Source organism: Arvicanthis niloticus, chromosome 18, assembly GCF_011762505.2.
Source record: "Arvicanthis niloticus isolate mArvNil1 chromosome 18, mArvNil1.pat.X, whole genome shotgun sequence".
Classification (NCBI taxonomy): Eukaryota; Metazoa; Chordata; class Mammalia; order Rodentia; family Muridae; genus Arvicanthis; species Arvicanthis niloticus.
In genome coordinates, this window is record NC_047675.1 from 6,220,275 (window position 1) to 6,242,471 (window position 22,197).

A 22,197-nucleotide genomic window follows, 5' to 3' on the forward strand; every position below is an offset into this window, starting at 1 on the left:
GGGGTATCACTAGACTCACAGACAGCTTCCTCCTTTGCTCGTCGGATGGATCAGCTAGGATGCCATGCATACCTTTCCATGTATATTATTTGGGTGTCACCTTGTTTGCATATCAATTAAAATAATATCTGTATTAAGATGAAGAAACAAAGTTACCAGATTTACATGATGTGACTGCAGTTTGCTAAATTTCCAGTAGATGCCCCCAGAGACCAGTTAACTCATGGAAACCCTTGTGCTTTTTTAAAGGAAGGGATGTTTTGGGCGGTTTGCTTGTTGGCTTGTTTGGTTTTGTTTAATGTTAAAACTTTGTTTCTGGCTATATTCAGAAGTATGTGGAAAATAAAATAAAGGCTCTTATAAGTGCAACCCCATTCGTTTCTCACTTTCCAGTATGTGTTGTGCATATAGGATGAGTCTCAACCAGGTTAGTCATCGCTCACCGAGAACTGCTTAGAGCAGATGTTTCAATACTCAATGCTGTTTTCTGAAATTCCATCTATTTTAAAGAAAAATTATTCTAAGTGCTATGAATTTTTCTTATTTTGTCTATTTCCTCTAGCTTTATGTATTTATAGAGACGTGCTTTCCAATGGTTGTTGTTGTTGTTTAGCTTCTGGAGAAAAAAAAAACCTACAAAAGTAAAAAGTATTGAAACAGACCCAAGGCACTTATGCAATCGCTATCAGTATTTGTATGCATGGAAATAACTTTTTGTTTCATTTTGATCATGTGTAATATCTAACTACACTGAAAAGCAGAGGTAAGAATAGCGGTTCACTTTATTTCACGGAAATTATATTAACTGAAGCTGTTTCAGTATTCATTAAATCAGTGTAATTATCCCGCAGGTGATTCCAATAACATTTATCCCTCCAATATGAATGTAAGACTGTTAAAACCGACACAGATATCCCACTAGTGGCTTATAAATATTAACTTAATGGAATAAAAGTATTAGCCTGACTTTTGATGAGCTCTTACAGATCTTTCAAGTTTATCTTTGTCGAATTAAATAAAAATTTTATGATCTTGTTTTAAAGTATGTTTTTTCCTTATTGAACTGTGCTTGAGATCTCTGAATGTGAGGGTTCACTCTGATAGTGTGATTCCAGTTTAGCCCATAAAGAAATACGATAAATTTATTCCCCATATCTTTGGAGAGGTGATAATACTTAGGTTTTAAAAGTCCATCTTTAGCTGACCGACATTCATGTGCAAACGGACCATGCCTGTCTGTTTTCTCCCTTTACTGGTTGTTTGTAGAAGGGTGTGGCTTCATTCTTGTTAAATGTTTGACAGCATGCTTCCTTTATAGCCTCGAAGGAAGCTCGGCTATCTAATCCATTTGTCATGGATGCTATCACATGCCAGCCCCTCATTTTAAGAAGAAAGATCCTCTGGGAGGGTCTCAGAATAACTCTGGTCACTTTTCCTGGCCCAGTTTGAACAAAGATTAGCTCCAATAAAGACAACGTGATTCAAACAGTTGCATCATAGTTGTCAGAATATATCAAATTTTTAAATAAACAATGCAAATAAGGAGAACACCGTAGACAAGATGAAGAAGGGTAAAGCTGTCTATTTAATTGTCAGCAATGTGGGGGAGTGGAAAAAATAATGAATCAGGAGGCAGAGAGAGCTGTGTATGAATCTCAGCTCTGCCCCTTGCAAGCTTCTACGGCTTTGGGCAACACAGATATTTTAGAGGATTTTTGATGCAAATTAAAATAGTTAAGCAGATCACTATTGAGTGGTGCCTTTAAACAGCAGCAGACCTAGGTTAGATAAATAGATAGAACTAGATTACATTTACTTTTAAAATCCATTCCCCAGCTGCAGATCCCAGCCTGGTATCTTAGGATTCCAATTGCTGTGAGGAAACATGACCCAAAGCAATTTAAGTAAAAAGGGTCTACTTAGCTTCCCCTTCCCCATCACAGTTCACCCTTGAAGGCAGTGAGGGCAGGAGCTCAAAAGGGAGGAAGTTGGGGGGTGGGATCTGAAGACAGGAGCGGATGCAGAGGCCGCAGAGGGGTGCTGCTTACTGGCCTGCTCCCCATGGCTTGCTTAGCTTGCTTTCCTGCCTGCAGGCCAGTCTCGCAGGAGCATTTTCTCAGTGGAGGTTGGCTCCTCTCCGATGACCCTCCAGCTTAGGTTGGGTTAGCTGGTATGTCACGGAAGCCTCGTGCGCTTCTGGTGATCACTTCCTGGACACATTTTATAGGTGGTTGGTGTGGTCAGGAGTGGCCTCGCGTTTATTTCCATACCCTTGTGCTCTGTGAGCACCGTCCTCAAATTCCATAATATGAAACTCCTTCATGAGTTTCTCAGAACTCTCATTTCTCCCTTGTATAATTTTTTCTGTTGATGTCTAAAAACAATATTTTAGTTTAGACCAATATTCATAAATGTTTTGGTGTGGCACTAAAGTTGAGGAGTAAAACTATCAGGTCCCAAGGAAAAATTCTATTGTATTTGTATTTAAAACAAACATTTCTGCAAAGCAGTGAACTTTGGCTACAGTTGTCTATTAAGAAACAGAAATTTGAAGAGTTCACATATACTGTCAAGAACTAACGTACATTTTTACTTCCAAATAACCAAGGCATGTTAATAAATAAAGATTTGGGGCAGCTAAATAATTTACATCAACTATGAAGGTCTGAACAGGAATCTATTGAGAAAGTTAGCATCACTGATTTTTCTTTATCCTGGGTATTAATAACAGGGCTTATTTTATGATACATGGTGTAAAATCACATAGTTATAGATACATATTGAAATATTGCCTGTTAGAACATCTTTGTGAAGAATGGTCACTTAAACATTCACTAGATATTTTTGAAATGCATGTTAATTGTATTTCGAGAATGTTTGGAAGCTGAAAGCTATCTCAGAAATAATCTCAATCCATCCTTCTGCGGGGCTTTGAGGATTTGGGGCCATAGGGAGCAGCAACTGATCTTGATTAAATTAAGCGGAAGTGGCCTTATTGGAAGGATGTATAGTAACTAATTAGGTGGAAATTAGGAGAGAACCTGGTCCAGAAGGAAAGGCCAAGTCATAGGACCCTTAACAGACGGTAGATAGCAAGAATGGCCACCAGTGCTCCTAAGAAGCCGCTGCCTCTTGACTGAGCTGTGCTCCTGCTTACACCCTGATTCCCAGATAGTCTGTGATCAACACTTTACCTCAGTACTCATCCTTTTGATAATAAAAAAAAAGGCCCTGATTAAATTACTAAAATTCTTGACCCACAGAAATCTTATCCCTAGTGGAGCTGGTTATTTCCACACACTCCAGAATGCTGCTAGCTGCTGAGCAGCAGGCCACCTCAAGCAAATGACCCTCCTCCATCTCTCAAAGACCAAAAAGAAGGCCCACAATGCTTGTGTGCATTTGTTTCTCATCTGACCTCACAGAAGCTGCCCTCCCAGATGCCCAGCCTAGGCTCTCCCAGATGCCCAGCCTAGGCTCTCCCAGATGCCCAGCCTAGTGTTTAAAGCCAGCATTTCACTTTTCTTTATCTTTGACCCAGGCCCAGGAGATCTTCTCGCTCACATGGTGAGAGCCACCAACACACAAAGGTGGCATCTCTTATTTCAAGAAAGCTTGGAGTTCAACCCCCCTCCTCTGGTCTCTCTAGCCCTGCCTCCTGGGCTGCCAATCACATGCACCCTCAGATTCCCCAAACTCCAGTTAATCGTTTTTTTAAAGTGTCTGCCACCAGTTGTTTTCTGTCTTTAGAATATGACCCGTTGTCAATCTGCTTCTTCATGTTGGTAACACCAATCACCAAGTCACCCACATGCCATCACCTAAATACATTTTTGGAGCTGACAGCCTCCTCCTCCTCTGCCCTAGTTCCAGGCCCACAGCCCTTTCCGTGCATGGCCGGCTGAGCCCACTATCCATCCTCAACCTTCCGGGCCTGTCCTCCCTGTCCCCTCTCTTGGATCAGGTGTGAAGTTCAGAGTCAGGCTCTTAAGTCTTTACTTTTTTATCACCTCATTTTAATTCCTGGTCCTCAGCCTTAATCCTCACTGTGGAGCTGAAGGGAATGGAATGACTGAATCCCGCAAATGGAAAGGTGTATGAACATACAGCTTTAGTTCACACACGTCAGAAACGCATCTCTTAGTGTCAGTATACTTGATATAGTGTTTTCCTTTCTTGAGCAAGATGCTGACCAAAGGCAGTGTTGGTCTGCAGACTCATTGCAGCGTGGCAGGGTGGCATTTGACACAGCTCCACCCAGGGAGGCAGAGATGATGACAGGCTGCTATTTACAGGAATGGTTTGCCCACAGATAGGGACAGGCCTGGCCATACTAGACAGTCTTCTTTCTTCTCATCTTAAAAATAAGGGATTTGCAGCAGCCTGATAGCAAGGCACAAAGAACAAAATAATCCCTTGAATCCACCAGGCCACTCAGCCAGACCTTCTGCTATGCGCCATTAGCAAAAATCTAGAAGCTTTGATTTTCTAAGATACTGGAAGGCGAACTCTCTTACTGAGTGAATCCCTGCGTTATGGGACCCTGTAGAAGTGGCGTCTCTAACACACTCGGCAGAGCTTCGGCATCAGCTCCGCAGATGCGCTAGCCTGAGCTGCCAGATGTCTCTGGTGCAGCTTGTGCCTCGTGTCTGTCCTCACCAGCAGCCTATACACAGCCTTTCCTCGCACAAACCTTGCAGCTGCTTGAAACTGTGGTAGCAGGAATCGTGGCCCTCTCTGTCCAAACCCTTCAGTATGACACACAGAGCACGCGGAATGATACGGTGCTCGTATTGTCCTAGGTCCTTGAGAAATTAAAGGGCCAGCTCTCTTCTGCTTAGAACCTCCTGACAGTTGGTTGTTTCCTTATGCCCTGTGATCAGGGAAGTGGGCAAGGAGACAGATGGTCGTTGTCCTCATACCTTCATGCATCCCACAAGAGATGGGTACAGTTGCCCCCTTCCATCCAGTTCTTCTGGATGTTACAGGAAACCAAGTCCCATTTCCAGCTAGTGTTTGAGAGGTGGCCCATTCACAGGCTCACTCCTGATCCTTCTGTGCCCTTCTCACTGGATCAGAGGACATGACAGGAAACAGAAATCATGCATTAGTCTTCTCTTTTAATCTCCTAGAATCACATGGTAGCTCTTGATTGGTATAGGAAGATGGTTTGTTTACTCTCTATCAGCAGTCTCTGTAACAATCTGGTTGTCAGGTGGGAGAGAGCCGACATTCAACTTCATGTAGGACGATACTTCCAGACACTTCTCAAATGCAGTCATGTGAGTGGGGTGGAGCTCAGGGTGGAATGCCTGCCTAGCATGTTCCAAGACTCCGAGTTCCAACCCCAGCACCACAATAATAATTACTATCCTCAGGTGCATCTTGTTAACATAGCGCTGACCCAGCCTCCTCAGCAGCTAGCTCTGTCACTCTTGGCCTTAGCAGCCCCACAGTCTCACCACACTTAGCATCCCTCCATACCTAAGCAGGGCCACTGCAGGAGACATTCTTGGTGGGCGGGGCCTGCACAGTTGTGCTGGGTTTTGTTTTCAAACCCCCACCAGTGAATCCCAATGCATGGCTAGAAGTCGAGAACCAACCACCACAGGGTTTGTATTCATTCATCTCATGGGTTCCTAGAGGAGTCCTGTAGTGTGGTTAAGACTGATGTTAACACAGGCTTTTACACAGGGAAAGGAATGGGGCTCACGGATGTCGGGCTCCACCTCAGGACTCCTGATTCTGAGTGATCAGATGTAGTTAACAGGAAACGGTATCTTTCAGCACCTAACTGTTCTTGGTTAAACAGTGACCACCCCATGCTTGTTCTCCATAAGCACAATATTTCTCTTCCCTTTTGCTTCTTTCCTTTTTGTTTTGGTCTGTCTGTCTGTCTGTCTGTCTTCAGACAGGATCTTTCTACAAAACTCTGGCTGGCCTGGAACTCAGCATATAGATTAGGCTGGCCTCAAACTCACAAAGATCTGCTTACCTCTGCCTCCTGAGTGCCGGGATTAAAGGCCAGTGCCACCACACCTGGCAACACATGTAATTCTTAAATAAACATTCAATCATTGTTTATTATGTGTCTGTTTCGTTGTCTGTGTCTTCCCTCGAGCAGATATACAGATTTCACGAGGGCACTGAATCTTTTGGCCTAGAACAGTGCATCCTGGGAGGAGAAGGGGCTAAGGAGATGGCTGAGTTCTCGGGCTCAGTAGCTAAATCACGTGCCATGCAAGCGTCAGAACCGGAGTTCAGATCCCCAGAACTCACATATATGCCAAGGAGTGTATTCACCACCTTTACCTGCCTCTAACTCAGAGAATGGAGACAGAGAGTCTTTAGGACAAACTGTCTAGTAAAACTAGCTGATCCGTAAGATCTGGGTCAGACTTAGAGACCCTGCAGGCAAGAATAAGGTTCAAAGGTGATCATGGATGTCCCTCACATCAACGGCAGGCCTCCACCTGCTGGCACACACATGCATTTGTACCTGCACATATGCAAAAAATACACAACACACATATGCACACAACACACATAAAAAATGGGAAAAGTGGGTATTCATCATGAGAAGGCCAGTGGGGATTTGTGGAACAAATACATCAGAGAGTCACCTGCTGGTTTATCCCTGCTTATGAACAATAAAGTATGCGTTAGGAGGTTTTAATTTCATTTACTCTTTAAGACAGGCTCATACTATGTAGCCCAGACTGAACGCAAATGAATAATCCTCCTGTCTCAGCTTTCCAGACTTCAAAATTCACTAGAAAGTGAATTTCCATTTGTTTATCTACTTGCTTGATAGTTGAATGATCAAACCATTCGTTTGACCCTACCTGTAAAGAGTTATGTATATATCTACTATGGTAGTTCAGTAATTGTTTAAAACATTAAATGCAGAAGCATGATTGACTAAAGATGATCAAATTCCAATAGCAGAATATAGAACTACATAATAGAGAGACCAAGGTTTTTTTTTTTTTAAATATTTAATAACAAGTTTCTCTTATCCTGTTGGTCTTCTACTTGGCTGGCAAGTCTGTTTGATCTGCTGATAGGATGGTTGGTCTGAGCAAGCCTGGGTGTAGGGCATGGGGTGGGGGTGGAGGAGTGTGCATATGTCTTAAAACGTATGAAAGCCTATGAAGCCTATGAAAACCCTTTGAATAGTTAAGTAATAAATTTTTCAGAAGTGCAGTTACATTAACATAACTATGTTAAATAAGCTCCCAGCATCCTTCTTAAACGGAAGTTGCTTGATTTGCCACAAAGGTCTCTGGATAGTTTTCATGCTCTCACTGAGGAAGATGAGTAAGAAAGCCTGCCTTGACCTCTGGTTTTTAGAGAACGGGAGCCCCTCTCTGGTCTAAAATGACTGATGTTCTGCTCGCGTTCCCAGCCACAGGAACTCATACAAGAAGAGCATCTGCGTGGACATGCTGCGAGACGGCTTCCACAAGTCCTTCACCGAGCTCTTCACACTGATGCAACAGTGGGACAAGCTGCGGGAAGCTGCGCAGGCGCGGTCCCTCTTCTGGCAGCAAAAGCCTCTGGAGGACCAGCCGGACAAGCTGGACAGTTTCTACCACTACCTGACCAGGGCCGAGGCTGCGGAAAGGAAAGGTAAGCGCAGGGATGTGGGGGTGCACCGCAGGGAAGATTCCAAACGTTGGCCTATGAATTCTGTACATTAAGACAAATCGCACATTCAACCTGTTCCACTGAGCAGCTTTAAGGACTACATGACCAGGCACCAGGCTGACCAGCTACAGAGACATTCTGCAGATGTCATTGTAAGCCTGGGAAGGCAGTGTTCTACCAAACATCTCCAGAAGTTCCCAACAGGTGTAAAATTTTCCTATCATCAAGAACACATCCTGATTTGTACGAACACGTCTCTGCTTTGTACGAATATTGACAAGTTTTCAAAGCACTGTCATATGAAAACCACACAGATTTAGTTTGTTTTAGCATCTAGTAATGAGCTTTGAAAGTTTTGTCATGAGATCCTGTTGGCTTGGATCACAAAACGGTAGTATTTAAAAGACATGAAAAGCCGAAAGAAAGAAAGAAAGAAAGAAAGAAAGAAAGAAAGAAAGAAAGAAAGAAAGAAGAAAGGAAGAAAGAAAGGAAGGAAGGAAGGAAAAGCCTTTAGTTTCTGGGATGTCATTAAGGCTGTATGTAATCCCAGCACTTGGAACATAGAGGCAGCTTACTCTGAGTTTGGGGTTAGCCTCAGCTTCTTTATGAGACACTTTTTCAGAAGAAAGGGGAAAATAATATGCAATCCATGGTTGTGATTTCAAAAGTTAATTTTCTATGATTCACAAAAGAATTTTAAGGCAGTCTTTTGTCATATTTTAACACTTTTTTTTAATAAAGTTGGTGCTTTATGTTGAAAGTATTATGTACTTAATACTTTAAAGTATTTAAGAAAATTAAGTATTAAGAAAATCTCTGATAAAATTATATGGACTTTAATATTTTTAGGTCTGTATTAGGCATTTGTTGTTTTCATTAGAAAAGAGAAAAAATATAGATTTTGGCATTTCAAATTTTTCCTGCATCATTCTGACCGAAAACACAAGAGGATACATAAAGAAAGACAAGAAAGGCCCATGCTATATGCGACAACATGATCTTTCTCTTGGGGCCTTTACACAGGCAGTAGGCGAGTCTTTCCATCCCTCTGCTCACTGCTTCAGTTGTGGAGACAGGTCACAGAGCAGGGGGCAGCCCGAGTACTAACCCTCAAGGTGAGCTCAGGAGCGTCAGACTATAAGATAGGGCATAATGTGAACACAAAACCCAAGGCTACAATACAAGGGGGTCTTCTAGGGTGTAAGAAGCATTGTGAACTGCAGAACTGAAATGCAGTCTTTTGATAAACTTTCAACATATAATTTAAACATAGAAACTGACTATTATTAAAAAATATGGTATGTTATTACAAAACAAACAAAAGCCAAATCCCAAATTCTACTTTCAGAACAAAATCCTGAATTGGTATTTACACTGGAAATAGAACTAGCCAAGATAAACCTTGCCCATTATTTATTTTATAAGGTTTAATTTCATCAGCAGCTTAAATTGGGGGCTTTCATTTGAGGAGCATAAGCAAGCGCCTGACTGCCCTGGTCGGCCATCGCTGCGTCAGTCTGCCGCAGATCTCCCGTGGGACGACAAACCACAGGGTGCTCAAGTTAAAAGGAACACACAGAAGACCAGGTCCTGGTGAGGTCCTGTTCAAGTGCCGTTGTGTGGTTTATCATGCATGCCTGAGAAATAAAGGTGTACTTACTAAATAGGACAAAATCATGTTTGCTCAAAATAGCTCACCCATAGGGTTATCTCCTATGAGGTGCCATGGCTTTTGCCTTGCTGAAATAAAGAAAATTAGAATTATTGCAGAAAGGATAATCAGGTTTTAGAACTTTGTGCATTATTTTTTTCACCCTCCACACCTGAAATTTATTAGAGAAAAAAATTGAGATATGAATGAAAACTCCAGAAAACACATCTACATGTTTGCTTTTGTTAGCTTGAATGAATCCTAAATCTGAAAACACCTGTGTATGGTTTAAGATGTATATCCAAGCACCTAGAATGCAAAGTTCTGTCAGGAGTGTCTTCAGGGTTCACAGTGTGTGGGCTTGGGTTGTGAGAAGGTGATGCTGGAATAATATGACTCTTAGAGTCCTTACTGTTTCCCCACCCATCCACCCATCCACCCATCCAGCCAGCCACCCATCCAGCCAGCCAGCCAGCCACCTATCCATCCATCCATCCATCCATCCATCCATCCATCCATCCATCCACCCATCCATCCATCCACCCATCCATCCACCCATCCATCCATCCATCCATCCATCCACCCATCCATCCACCCATCCATCCATCCATCCAGCCACCCATCCATCCATCCACCCATCCACCCATCCAGCCAGCCAGCCAGCCATCCAGCCAGCCACCCACCCACCCATCTACCCATTCATCCACCCACCTATCCATCCACCCATCCACCCATCCACCCATCCACCCATCCACCCATCCACCCATCCACCCATCCAGCCAGCCAGCCAGCCATCCAGCCAGCCACCCACCCACCCATCTACCCATTCATCCACCCACCTATCCATCCACCCATCCACCCATCCACCCATTTACCCATCCATCCATCCACCCACCCATCTACCCATCTACCCATTCATCTACCTATCCATCCATCTACCCATTCATCCACCCACCTATCCATCCATCCATCCATCCATCCACCCACCCATCCACCCATCCATCCATCCACCCACCCATCCATCCACCCACCCACCCATCCACTCATCCACCAACCCATTCATCCATCCACCCACCCACCCACTCATCTATCCATCCATCCATCCATCCATCCACCAATCTATCCATCCATCCACCCACCCAACCATCCATCCATCCATCCATTCATCCATCCATCCACCCATCCACCCATCCACCCATCCACTCTTCCACCCACCCATCCATCCACCCACTCATCCACCTATCCATCCATCCATCCACCAATCCATCCATCCACCCACCCACCCACCCACCCATCTACCCATTCATCCACCCACCTATCCATCCATCCATCCATCCATCCATCCACCCATCCACCCATCCACCCATCCACTCTTCCACCCACCCATCCATCCACCCACTCATCCACCTATCCATCCATCCATCCACCAATCCATCCATTCATCCATCCATTCACCCACCCACCCATCCATTCATCCATCCACCCACCCATCCATCCATCTACCCAACCATCCCCACACATACATACATACATACATACATACATACATACATACATTGGTAGAATGGGGGTCCTGCGTCCACTCCACCACCAGGCTCAGGCCACTTGGGGAGGAGGGCCACAGGGAGTTTGACTGCATTCACCCCACACTGACACTGTGAGAAGACCCTGCTCTGGGGGGGTGGGGTAGTGCAGTCTGAGGTGGGGTGGGGAGCCCGAGCCTGCAGAACAGCCGGGGGGGCCATATGATTCTCAGGTTCTTGGGCAACCGGGCACTGCTAAAAGCTGTGGAAGAGCTGAGAACGAAGTGGCGGCCCACAAGCTGGACTGACCCGTGGCTGAAGGGGAGACGGGGAGAGAAGCTCCGGCTGTGCCCCACAGGGAGAGTCCTTGACTTGTCTTGGCTGGCTTGGCTTGGCTTGCCTTGGTGGTCGCCATGGCTGGGAACAAAGAGGTCTTCTGCGTGAGATTAGACAGCGGCTCGTTAAGCAAAGGCCTTCTCCATTGTTCCCCACAGTGGATCGTGATGAAAAGAAGAAGTCCATGGTTTGAAGGCTTTTATTGTCATGGCAGAAAGTAAATGAGAAAACCGTACCCCAGTTTCTCAGGGCAGGCCTGAGATTAAATATCTTTTGCAGAGAGGAGGGTCTGGGAAGGAATGCTTACTTGGCTAAGCCCTTTTGGCCTTTAGGTACCTCATTAAAATAGAGATCTGTCTTGAGGCTCTGTGGCCACAGGTCACATCCTCCACCTGTGGAGGGACTAGGGAGCATTGCCCTACGTGACTGAAGGACACAAATCGATGGAGGGCTGTGGCCTCGTGTCAGGAGCCTGGAGTCTGGGGGTGTGGCAAAACGCCTACCATCCCTTAGGGTCACCTGGGGTCCCTCAGGATCATCTGGGGTCGCCGGGGTTTCCAGCCTGTGCTTGACCAGAAACCAGGCTGCCTTTCAAGGTCATACATACATACATACATACATACATACATACCCACCCATCTATCCATCCACCCATCTATCCACCCATCCAGCCAGCCATCCAGGGCCATGGTGAAGCTCATTTCATCCAAGCTGTGGCAGTATCAATTGTCATCCACGTGAGTGCTGCCTCATCTGTGGCACAAACAGCGGTTTTCTGCACCAGTTCAGCCTCAGCAGATGTGCACAGCAGTAACGTTAGCATTATCTAAATCACCATCACCACTCACTGCTTCACACCAACTTGTTTTAAAGCAATCTAGTCTTTCTTTTGGGGGTGATCTTCCATAGGTTAACATACTGTCTCAGACACATCTCACAGTCCCCACTGTGAGTCCTTTCCGTATCACCTGGAGTGTCATTCTCAGTGGTTGAGCATTGACTAGCTACGTTGTCTCTGGCAACATTTGTTTAATACACACAAAATCTGTTGGACCTGAGTGGATTCTCACATAATGTAAGTTTTATGCAAAGTAAAAAAATGGAGAAAACTTCCAGTAAAGTAAGTTTAGAAGACTCCAGGGTTAATTAGCTCTGGGCTTAAACATCCTGGTTCTGAAGTACTTTTCTGAGCATTGTGTACACTTTTGTGTGTTGTGTTATTTCCCTAAGTAGAAAAAATTAGCGAGAGTATTTCTCAAACTTACTTTAGCAGAGAATCCCCTATTTATGGTAGAGGTCATAGCATCTGAATAACAAACCCACAATGAACTTTCATCTTCAGATGATGTCTGCTGGTGACTCCAGGAGAACAGGCTACTGTGAAGAATACAGTTGTTGTTACAGAAAAAAAAAATAGTTCAGCTGATAGGCAGTCTTTAAAAACAGAATCCTGGGAACTTACATAATTACAAATCATTGCTTTAAAAAATACTCTGTACATATAATAATGAGAATATTTTAAATTAAATTTCCATTTACTAAAAACCAAAAATTGTTTACATAAACATTTGTAAAAATAGAAAGTTGACATATCCACTGGTGCCTGTAAACAGAAACTCTAATCAGTAAAAATGAAACATTTGATAAACTATACCAGTCTATTCATACTAGGTGAGAAGTTTATGCAGGAAGTTTCTGTTTAAAAAAAAAAAAAAAAGGAATGGTGTTTAGAAGTGTCTTGAGGAACTGAGATAGCGGCTCTATGGAGACTTCTTGTCTGTGCAAGCATAAAGATCTAAGTTAGATTCCCAGAACCCAAGGAAAAGCGGGATGTGCAGGCTAGTTCTATGTCAACTTGACAGAAGCTAGAGTCATCTGAAAAGAGGGAACCTTAATTGAAAAAATACCTCCATAAGATCAGGCTATAAGGCACTGTCATAACTAATGATTGATGGGGGGCTCAGGCTATTGTGGGTGGGGCCATCCCTAGACTGATAGACCTGGGTTCTATAGGAAAGCAGGCTGAGCAAGCCATGGGGAGCTAGCCAGTAAGCAGAGCTTCACCGCGGCTTCTGAATCAGCTCCTGCCTCCAGGCTCCTGCCCTGCTTGAGTTCCTGTCCTGATTTCCTTCAGTGATGAACTATGATGTGCAAGTGTGAGACAAATAACCCTTTCCTCTCTAACTAGGTTTTTGGTCATGGTGTTTCGTTTCAGCAGTAGAAACCCTGACTAAGATGCTGAATATAGCTGAATGTCACTGTAACACCAGCGCTAGGTGGGGGCAGAGACAAGAGCATCACTGTGAATGGCTAGCCACCCTAGTCGTAACAAAGCAGGCAAACCTAGCTCCAGGTTCAGAGACTCAACCTCAAGGAAATAAGGCAGTAAGCAAGTAAGGAAGACACCTCTTCTGGCCTCTGCAAATATGCACATGGATACCCACGTACACATACCCCACTCTATTCACACATGTACACACAAAGAAATGACTTTGACATAATAAAGTGACTTATTTACAGCTCTTGGCTGCTATCTTTTGTATGTTCAGGCTAGTTCTTCTGGGCTTTTTCATTTAATCTCATACAACATACTAGTAGACAATATTGTCCACAGTCATGGTCATTTTAGGAGCTGACCCTTATAGTAATAGTGGGAAGTTGCTATCAGTGACTTGTTTAAAAGCAATGTAGTCATGAATGCAGTGACTCACTCCTGTAATGCCAGGTCTTGGTGGGCAGAGGCAGGAAGAATGTCATGTTTGAAGCTTGGGTAGGCCATGTGATTTACAGGGTCACGGCACAGTCTCTTACCACAGAGACATCTTTGCTCAGCTTCACCACTGCAGCATCATTCACAGAAGGGGGTCACAGTTCAGTGGCATACTCTTGGTGTGACATATATATGTACAAATTACAAAGATGTATATAACAAATTACCAGAAGTCTGAGTGAAAAGAATGTACACATTCTCAATTAAAAAAAAAAAAAAATCCCAAAACAGAAGCATCGCAGTCTACCTTTTTAGCAACACTTCACATGTGTATTTCCGGAAACATTGGTAGAAAATGGATGAAGCACGCAGTTTACCCTAAGTCTCCTGTACATATCAGCTGCACTGTATCCTTTTGGGATAAAGATGTCTTGGAGCTTCCAGCCTCCTGTTTCTCTTTTCATTTGCTTTTATTTTTTCATGGTTTAGAAACACTGATTTTACCAGGCTTTAGATCCATCACCGGGATGTAGAACAGTCCCTCTCCTGTCCTGTCCTGTCCTGTCCTGTCCTCCCATGCCCTCCTCACCCTTGCCCTCCCCCACCTTCCCTCCCCTCCCTTCCCCTCTCCCTCAGTGACACCACTATCCTCCTCTTCCAAGGGAAAGAGAACTTTGCTAACAGATACTCTGGTTCTGGTTCTGTTGTATAAAGAAGTCCCATTTCAACCAACTATGTCTCAATTTCTAGTGTGTCTGCATTTTTTTTGGAAAGATGTTTGTTGCCTGTCTTATGTACACATCCTTTGATTAATTATTTTAATAGTTAAAATAAATGGCGTTTTGCATTAGATTTCATTTTCTAGACAGTTGGCCATGTATTTAAGAAAAATATAGAAGTAATTTGCAGTATCATGTTCGTATAAACTAAGCTGTGTCTCTGATGCACTGTTTTCTCTTCTTTGTAAAGCGTACTATGAAGAGGTGTATAACAACCTGTACGCTCTGGCCTGTTATTTCGATAATTCTGAAGACAAGTGGGTGAGGAATCACTTCTACGAACGCTGTTTTAATATTGCTCAGCTGATCAAAGTTGATGGTGGGAAGAAAGAAGCAGAGGCGGAGGCACACATGGGCCTTCTTTTCGAGGAAGAGGGTGAGTCCGTCTTCTCTGGGGATGCTTTGGGGGATCCCAAGACCAAACCAAAATGAAAGTTAAAAGAACCTGAATGCGAAGAGGTATTACAAAAAGCAAAAGCGGGTGGCCAGAGTCCGCTTCAGTGTTTGGGGACTGCATCGGGTTTATTTGTGGTGTGTTGTTGTTGTTGTTGTTGTTGCTGCTGCTGCTGCTGCTGTCGTTTTTTGTTGTTCTTGTTTTCATGCCAGCCCTCTTTGTCTATTTTGTAATAGAATTTTCACTTACAGAGTTGTTTAGAAAATGAAAACTCCCTTTGTGAGGTTTCCTAGTGCTCCTCCTCCTCCTCCTCCTCCTCCTCCTCCTCCTCCTCTTCCTCCTCCTCTGAGATGAAAAGATCAAAACCACCCATATCAGATTCTGCCTTGCTGTGGTTTTACAATAATTGCTGAAAGAAATGCTTCTTTAAACAAAACTTTGTATTTAATATTATAGTAAGACAACCCCGAATCAAACCCAAAAAACAGAATGATCAAGAATGTTTTGATTGATCAAGAGTTCCCCGTGGAAAGCTAGGAAATGTATGTACAGATAAAATGCAAAAAGTATGCAGGGGAAGATGAAAACAGTTTATGAACCTGCTATTTCAGCATTCATGTTCTTTGGGAAGGATATATATATATATATATATATATATATATATATATATATATATATATATTATCTAATGGCTACTGTCTGATAGCCTCTGTGTGATGGTCATTGTGTAATGAACATTGTGATGGTCAGTGTGTGATTGTGATTGTTGATACATACATATGTATTTATATATTTGATATATATCAATATGTATTGATATATATATATATATTTGATGCATATAAACTTTGTGACTAGGATGATCTAGGACTTTGAAAGAAAATTAAATTAAAAATTACTTTCTGTGTTCTGGAAAGCTACAGCTAAGTTGGGTTGTATCCTAAGACATGGCAGGCACTACAGCGTGATCAGGGGCCATGAAACACGAATAGCACAGGGAGCTAGACATTGTCAGCTTGCGGTGAGCGATCCTGCAAACTTTATTCAAGGGACGCATGATGACGTTGAGAGGTATTGATAGGACTTGAATATTGCTGGCATTTAGATGTGTAAAAATAATAGTGCCATGCTTTGAAAGAAGAGCCATAGCAGCAGGAGGAGCAGGAGGGACCACTTGCTCTGAGTGGAAATTGCATCAGAAAGGGGAGGCAGAAGTGGCAGCCTTTCATAGTCTGAAGGTGAGTGAGCCTCTGTACATGCAGACAAGGAAAGGTATTCAAGACCACCTGAGATGCCAACTGTGGGAGGAAGGGGTGTGGCTAAGAAGGAATGGGTGTGGCTAAGAAGCTGCCCTGATGATATAGCTAGGAAGAAGCAGATAAAAAGGATTTAAGAGAATGAATTACACTATTCCATTACAATTATAGTTTATAATAGCTCAAAACTGGAGGGTTAGTTAAATAAGCAATTCTCTGCCATAGACTACCATGTGGTCATGAGCTTGCAACTAAGCAAAATCCATTCAGTAATCAATGTACCAGTACATTTATCAAATACTTGTGCCCAGGGCAACACAGGAAAGAGACCAAGTCCTGGTAACCATGAGGCCCAACTGTTTCTACATGTACAGTCCAGTGTGTGGAGTCAAATTCACATCACTGAGTGATCAATCTCCAGCCCTTTGTCTTACTGAATAGAAGCCCTGTGCCCATATTCCCTCCTCCCAGGTTTCAGAATCCCTGAGCAAGTTTTGATCACCATGTGTATGCATCACAGACTTTACTGTTTTATATGTTCATTCATTCACTCACACCACAACTCTTGGGAGTATCCTATATCCTAAATGAAACAGCCACAGCACTGAGGTTGTCACCTCTTGATGACAGGCATAGCAGCCGGGCCAAGTGCAGGGCATGTGATCCCAGTGGAGCCCCTGAAAGGTAACATTTTCAGGTCTCTAGATTGCTCGCATTTCGATATGGCCTATGTCACCGTAAAACATACCTGTGTCTGCAGAAAAGTTAATGTTTGTCTTTAAAATACTTTAAGGTCTTTGCTTTTGGAGCCATGTTGAAGTTGTAGTCTGTTGGTTTGTTTCAGAACTGCCTTTTCTCAGATCTAAAATTATGGGATCTGTGCCCTTGAACGCTGCCTGAGCACCCAAGCTACATTTTAATTGTAACAGGAATAAGCAAGCAAGCCAGCCTTGGTGCTAATTGTAAAGTTTGCTTGGTGACAGAGAGAACTATCTGCAGCTTCTGCAGCCTGGGGTAGAATTTTCACCAGAAAAGTAAATTCACATAGTGTCGATACACACAGCTAGAATGGAAGGGCTCACCCGGCTGTAGGGTCCCTTCCACTCATCTGATCTGATTGGTCCCGACAGGCAAATGGAGGCCCCACAGCAACATCTAGGCAGCAGCTGGGCTCCGGGGCAGGTGGCAGCCTCCTGATTCCATGGGTGCCCCCATTCAGGTTTAAAGAGGATGTAAGCCGGCAGATGGCAATGGGCAGGTTGTCAGGGCCCAACCAAGCAGGCTCAGGTTCAGGGCAGGGCTCCAGCTCCCTCAGGGAACCGCAGAGCACATGAAGAACAAAAGCAGATGCCATTGTCAGAGACTGGGCACATGGTTGTGGTGAGGGTGATATGCAGCCCACAGGCACAAATGTGACCTGTTCTTACCTAGAGCCTCTTGGCCAAGTCAAGCAGAGAGTCTCAAGTCCCCACTCTGCTAAGGATGGCTGAAGTCTAAAGTGTGCCCTGGCTCAAGGGCGGGCGGGCTTGTTCTTCAATGAGAGTATCTGCAGAGTTATGGCAGTAGGAGTCAGCATGGGGGAATCAGATACTGACTAATTCTTGTAGCAAGTCACTGATTACATCTTCTTTTAGAATCATGATGTTATTTATAAGGCTCTTATCATGCAGCCAGCATGCAGGGGCAAGGAACACTCACACTGAACGAAGGGCAAGGAGCATTCATCCTGCATCAGTGGGCATTACAGAAAGTACCAGATACCAGAGCAACAGGAGATGGGCTCGCTGAATCTGGAGCAGTTCTTAGAGGGCTAGGTGAACCATGAGTCAGACCTGGGAGAACACATGACCAGAGGGAAGTGCAGGGTGAGCTGAGGCCAAGACACAGCCATCTTTAACTTCCATCCCCAACTTGGCAAAGCTGGCCCCTTCTCTGTCGTCATAAGATGGCTGGCCCTGCTTACAGTTGCAGCAGCACTGTTGGTGGGAAGACGGAGTGGGGGAGGTGCAAACCTATAGCTTTGGTGGAGAAAACACAGCCTTCCCACTTTCCCCCAGTGACTTAGTAACTGATCCAAGCCTTGCTTTTTGCCCACTAGACATGAGCAAGAAGACTAGCTTGTTTCCATGGAGCCATGTGGAGACCAGTCTCTTTTTTTGGTGGACTGGATAAAAAGCAGCAGTTTTGGACAGGTTAAGCCTCTGTTTCAGCCACCTCACGTTCCATGCTCTGCCTCTTCTCCCAGTTCCAGTGGATGCTTTCCAAGTGCCATTTGCTAACATTCAGTAATTCATTCCAGCTCACCCCAGACTCTGTGCGTAGCCACTGAGCTCCGTAGGAGTGGCGAGTGTTCAGCGCTGAGCGTGTACACACAGACAAGCCGGGGAAACTAGGAGTAATGTTGCTGACCCCGATTAACACTACGCGAATTGACCCCAGTGTGGCGGTGGTGGAGCTCCTCACTACCCACCCCAGTGCTCTGGGTTCTCAAATGAAAGGCGCATATGCACCTCTATATTTTAATATGCCTTAAACAGCTCAGCGGCTGATCACTTCCAAACCTCCACGTGACTCGTACACTCCTCTCCGATATCCCTGAATTACTACCTAGGAAGGGCATGTTTTCTAGTCCAGAAAGTTTGATGGCTGCAAAGAAACTGAGTTACAGTTAATTGAGCTCCACAGCATTAACCCTACATTCTTCCAGTGACTGGGAAACTTTGGAAGAAAGGGAGAGCCATCATACATGGCTCCCTTCAGTTCAAGTCCTGGAATTGTTTGCTAATTGTCATTCTGATGGATAGATAGCGTCTCAGTGCAGATTACCTAGAGACCAGATATCTCCAGGACCATCATGAAAACACACTAGGGTGACCACCAGCTTGTTCCTGTCCCATCCAGGAACTGAAGGAAGGTCTGTCAGGAGTGGCAAGGGACGGCTTGCTGCTAAGGGACTGTTTCCTTACCATTCTGATTTCATGGAGAAGAGGTAGAATTTCCATTCTCACTTATCCTTGTATGCTGAGGGATCTGTCATCTTCCCCTACCTCCTGCTCTATCTATTTTTTTAATTTGTGTGTATGTTTGGGGGATGTACATATGTGTGTGCACATACACATGCATGTGGAGGCCAGAGGTCAACCCTCAGTGTTGTTCCTCAGGTTCCTTGAACTGTGTTTTGGAGGCAATGTCTCTCATTGACTTGGAACTTTAGGCACCAGTGACCAGCCAGCAAAACTGGGATCCACTTGTCTCTGGTTCCACCATGCTGAAATTACAAGCATGTACCACTCTACTCTACTCTACTCTACTCTACTCTACTCTACTCTACTCTACTCTTCTCTCTCTCTCTCTCTCTCTCTCTCTCTCTCTCTGTGTGTGTGTGTGTGTGTGTGTGTGTGTGTGTGTGTGTGTGTGTTGAGGAGGGAGGCTTGCATATGTGCACAAGCATTTGTGTCTGAGCTGGATGTCAAGTATTCACGTGGATTATTCTAACCCAGAATTCACTGATTCAGTGAGTCTAGTCAGCCATCTAACCTCAAGGATACCCTGTCTCTGCTTCCCAAGCACTGGGGTTAGAGCAAGGCCTCCATGGCTGCAGACATTTACATGAATGCTGGCAATCTAAATTTTGATCCTCCAACTTGGGTGGCAGGCGGTTTACCCACTGAGCTATCTCCCCAGAACCCAACACCAACCTTCTTACATGGGTTCCGGTGATCAAAGTCAGGTCCTCAAGCTGGTATGTCAAATACGCTACTGACTTAGCCACCTCTGAGCCTCCCACTCCTGATGATCATGGGGAATATCCCCAACTGTGACACTTTTATCATAAATTTTATTAGGGGCAGTGTGGTTCCACTGCCTGTCATTAAGTGTCTATCACACCCTAGGTAACTTCTGTCAGTCAGGCAGTCTGCCAATCAGTGTTGGTATCAGGCTCCAAACCCAGTGACATCACATCTAGGTGACTCCCACATCTTTGCCAAGGCAACCCCCATACATTCTCAGGATCCACCTGGCTACCTCACCTTTACCTGGGAGAGGCTAGGTCACCGCCCATATAAAACAGGCAGAACCCCCTGACCTCGCTCTCTTCTTCCATCTTCTTCTTCTACTTCTCTCCCCCCCCCCCACCTTTGCCCTATCTCCTGAATAAATGCCCTCCCCCCAAACCATTTGATCTAGTGTGGTCTGTTCTAAGCTACTTGCAGACGTCTAACAGTCAGTCCTAGGTAACTTCCATTTATCTATCTATCTATGTATCTATCTATCTATCTATCTATCTATCTATCTATGTCTCTATCTATGTATCTATCTATCTATGTATCTATTTATCTATGTATCTATCTATGTATCTATGTGTCTATGTATGTATGTATGTATGTATCTATCTATCTATCTATGTATCTATCTATCTATGTATCTATTTTCCTTCCTTTCTTCCTTCCTTCCCTTCTTTCTTATCTCCCTCCCTCTTCCCTGCATCTCTGTCTCCTCCTCCAGCCTCTCCTCTCTCTCTCCCCCTCTACCCTCTTTGTCCTTCTCTCTCCTTCTTCAACTCCCCCTCTTCCCCTCTCTCTCACACAAAGGATTCCATTGTGAGCCTTAACCTCCTGCTGGTTCCTGCTTAGAGCCATCAGCTCCTGAAGGCTTGTCACCTTATACATGGCCACTTGTCACTCCAGTTTGGACAATTAGCCGATGCTAGTTTGAACTTCTTGCAGAAGAGTGTTGTGTGTTCCTAGGTAGATGATTAGTTTGCTAGGACAGTGGACGCTAGGAGGAGACCATGGTAAACTCTCTGGCAGCACCTTACTGCATTGCCTCCCTCACTGAGTCAGGAAGAGAAGTGCATGCTCACACCCCCCCCTCCCCCATTTTATAGGCTGCTTTATGATTCAGTAGGTGCATTAACCTCCTGATGTGATCAGGACCCAACACAACAGCAATTGGACATAGGGGAGACTTGATGCCAGCCATCCTAGCATTCAGGATTTGTGCAACCCCACCCCACTTCCTGCATGGCTGGAGAGGGACAGGAGGATTGGAGACAGACACTGGGGCAGACCCTGGGCTTACAGTCCTGGGGGATGACATCTACATAAGAAGACTTAACTACTGAGGCTTTCAGAGGTTGGAAAACCTGGCCATGAGAGAATGACAAGGTATAGACAAAGAGCAATTGTCCCAGCACCCACCTAATGGGTTTCCATGGAGCTTCCAAAGGACCATGGCTGTTCTGAGAAACTAGCCTGCAGGGGGTCAGTTCTTGGCATGTTAATCTTTGTATCCTAGATCTGGGGATTCTGCAACAGGACTGCTCTCCTTAAAGACAGTAATTGGCTTAATATAACGATGCATTCATGATGTCTACAACAAACTTGAATAAATGCCTCAAACTGCAAGAAGACTGAGAGACGAATGCAACGAGACCGTGATAAATATAGAGTCTCTAGGGGAGAGCACTTCATAACTGGAACTAACGCAATAACCAGAATTATCTCAAGAAAGCTTTATTGACCCTAAAAGTATCTTAAAACTGAAATTAAAATAGCCTTCCTGCTGCAGTCAACATTAATAAAGAGACCCATATTTTGATAACTCCTTGAAAATTTTTGAATACTTCAGAGAGAGAGAGAGAGAGAGAGAGAGAGAGAGAGAGAGATATCTACCTATATGAAAAGAGAGAACACAGCCTGCCTTTAGACAAAAAATAAACCAGGCTCGGTTTTCTCACTTCAGCAACAAATACCAGAAGACCAAAGAGCAGACCGGGCAGCTTAGTGGGAAGGAAAGGAGATCTGGATGCTGTAAGTCTTAGAAGTGTGTTCAAGGGCAGAACATACAGACTATGTCCTGGCTTCCCACACACCCAAGCGAAAACATGACTAGAGA

General features: G+C 44.4%; 1 protein-coding gene across 1 annotated transcript in view; it reads left to right on the plus strand.

The window, feature by feature from the left end:
• The window catches only part of Ttc29 (tetratricopeptide repeat domain 29), a 193,597-nt gene that overhangs the window by 26,285 nt on the left and 145,115 nt on the right, over positions 1-22,197 (plus strand). The window contains exons 4-5 of the mRNA XM_034522949.2: positions 7,409-7,632; positions 14,840-15,025. Coding sequence (XP_034378840.1) covers positions 7,409-7,632; positions 14,840-15,025 — 410 coding nt within the window. The remainder of the gene's footprint in view (positions 1-7,408; positions 7,633-14,839; positions 15,026-22,197) is intronic.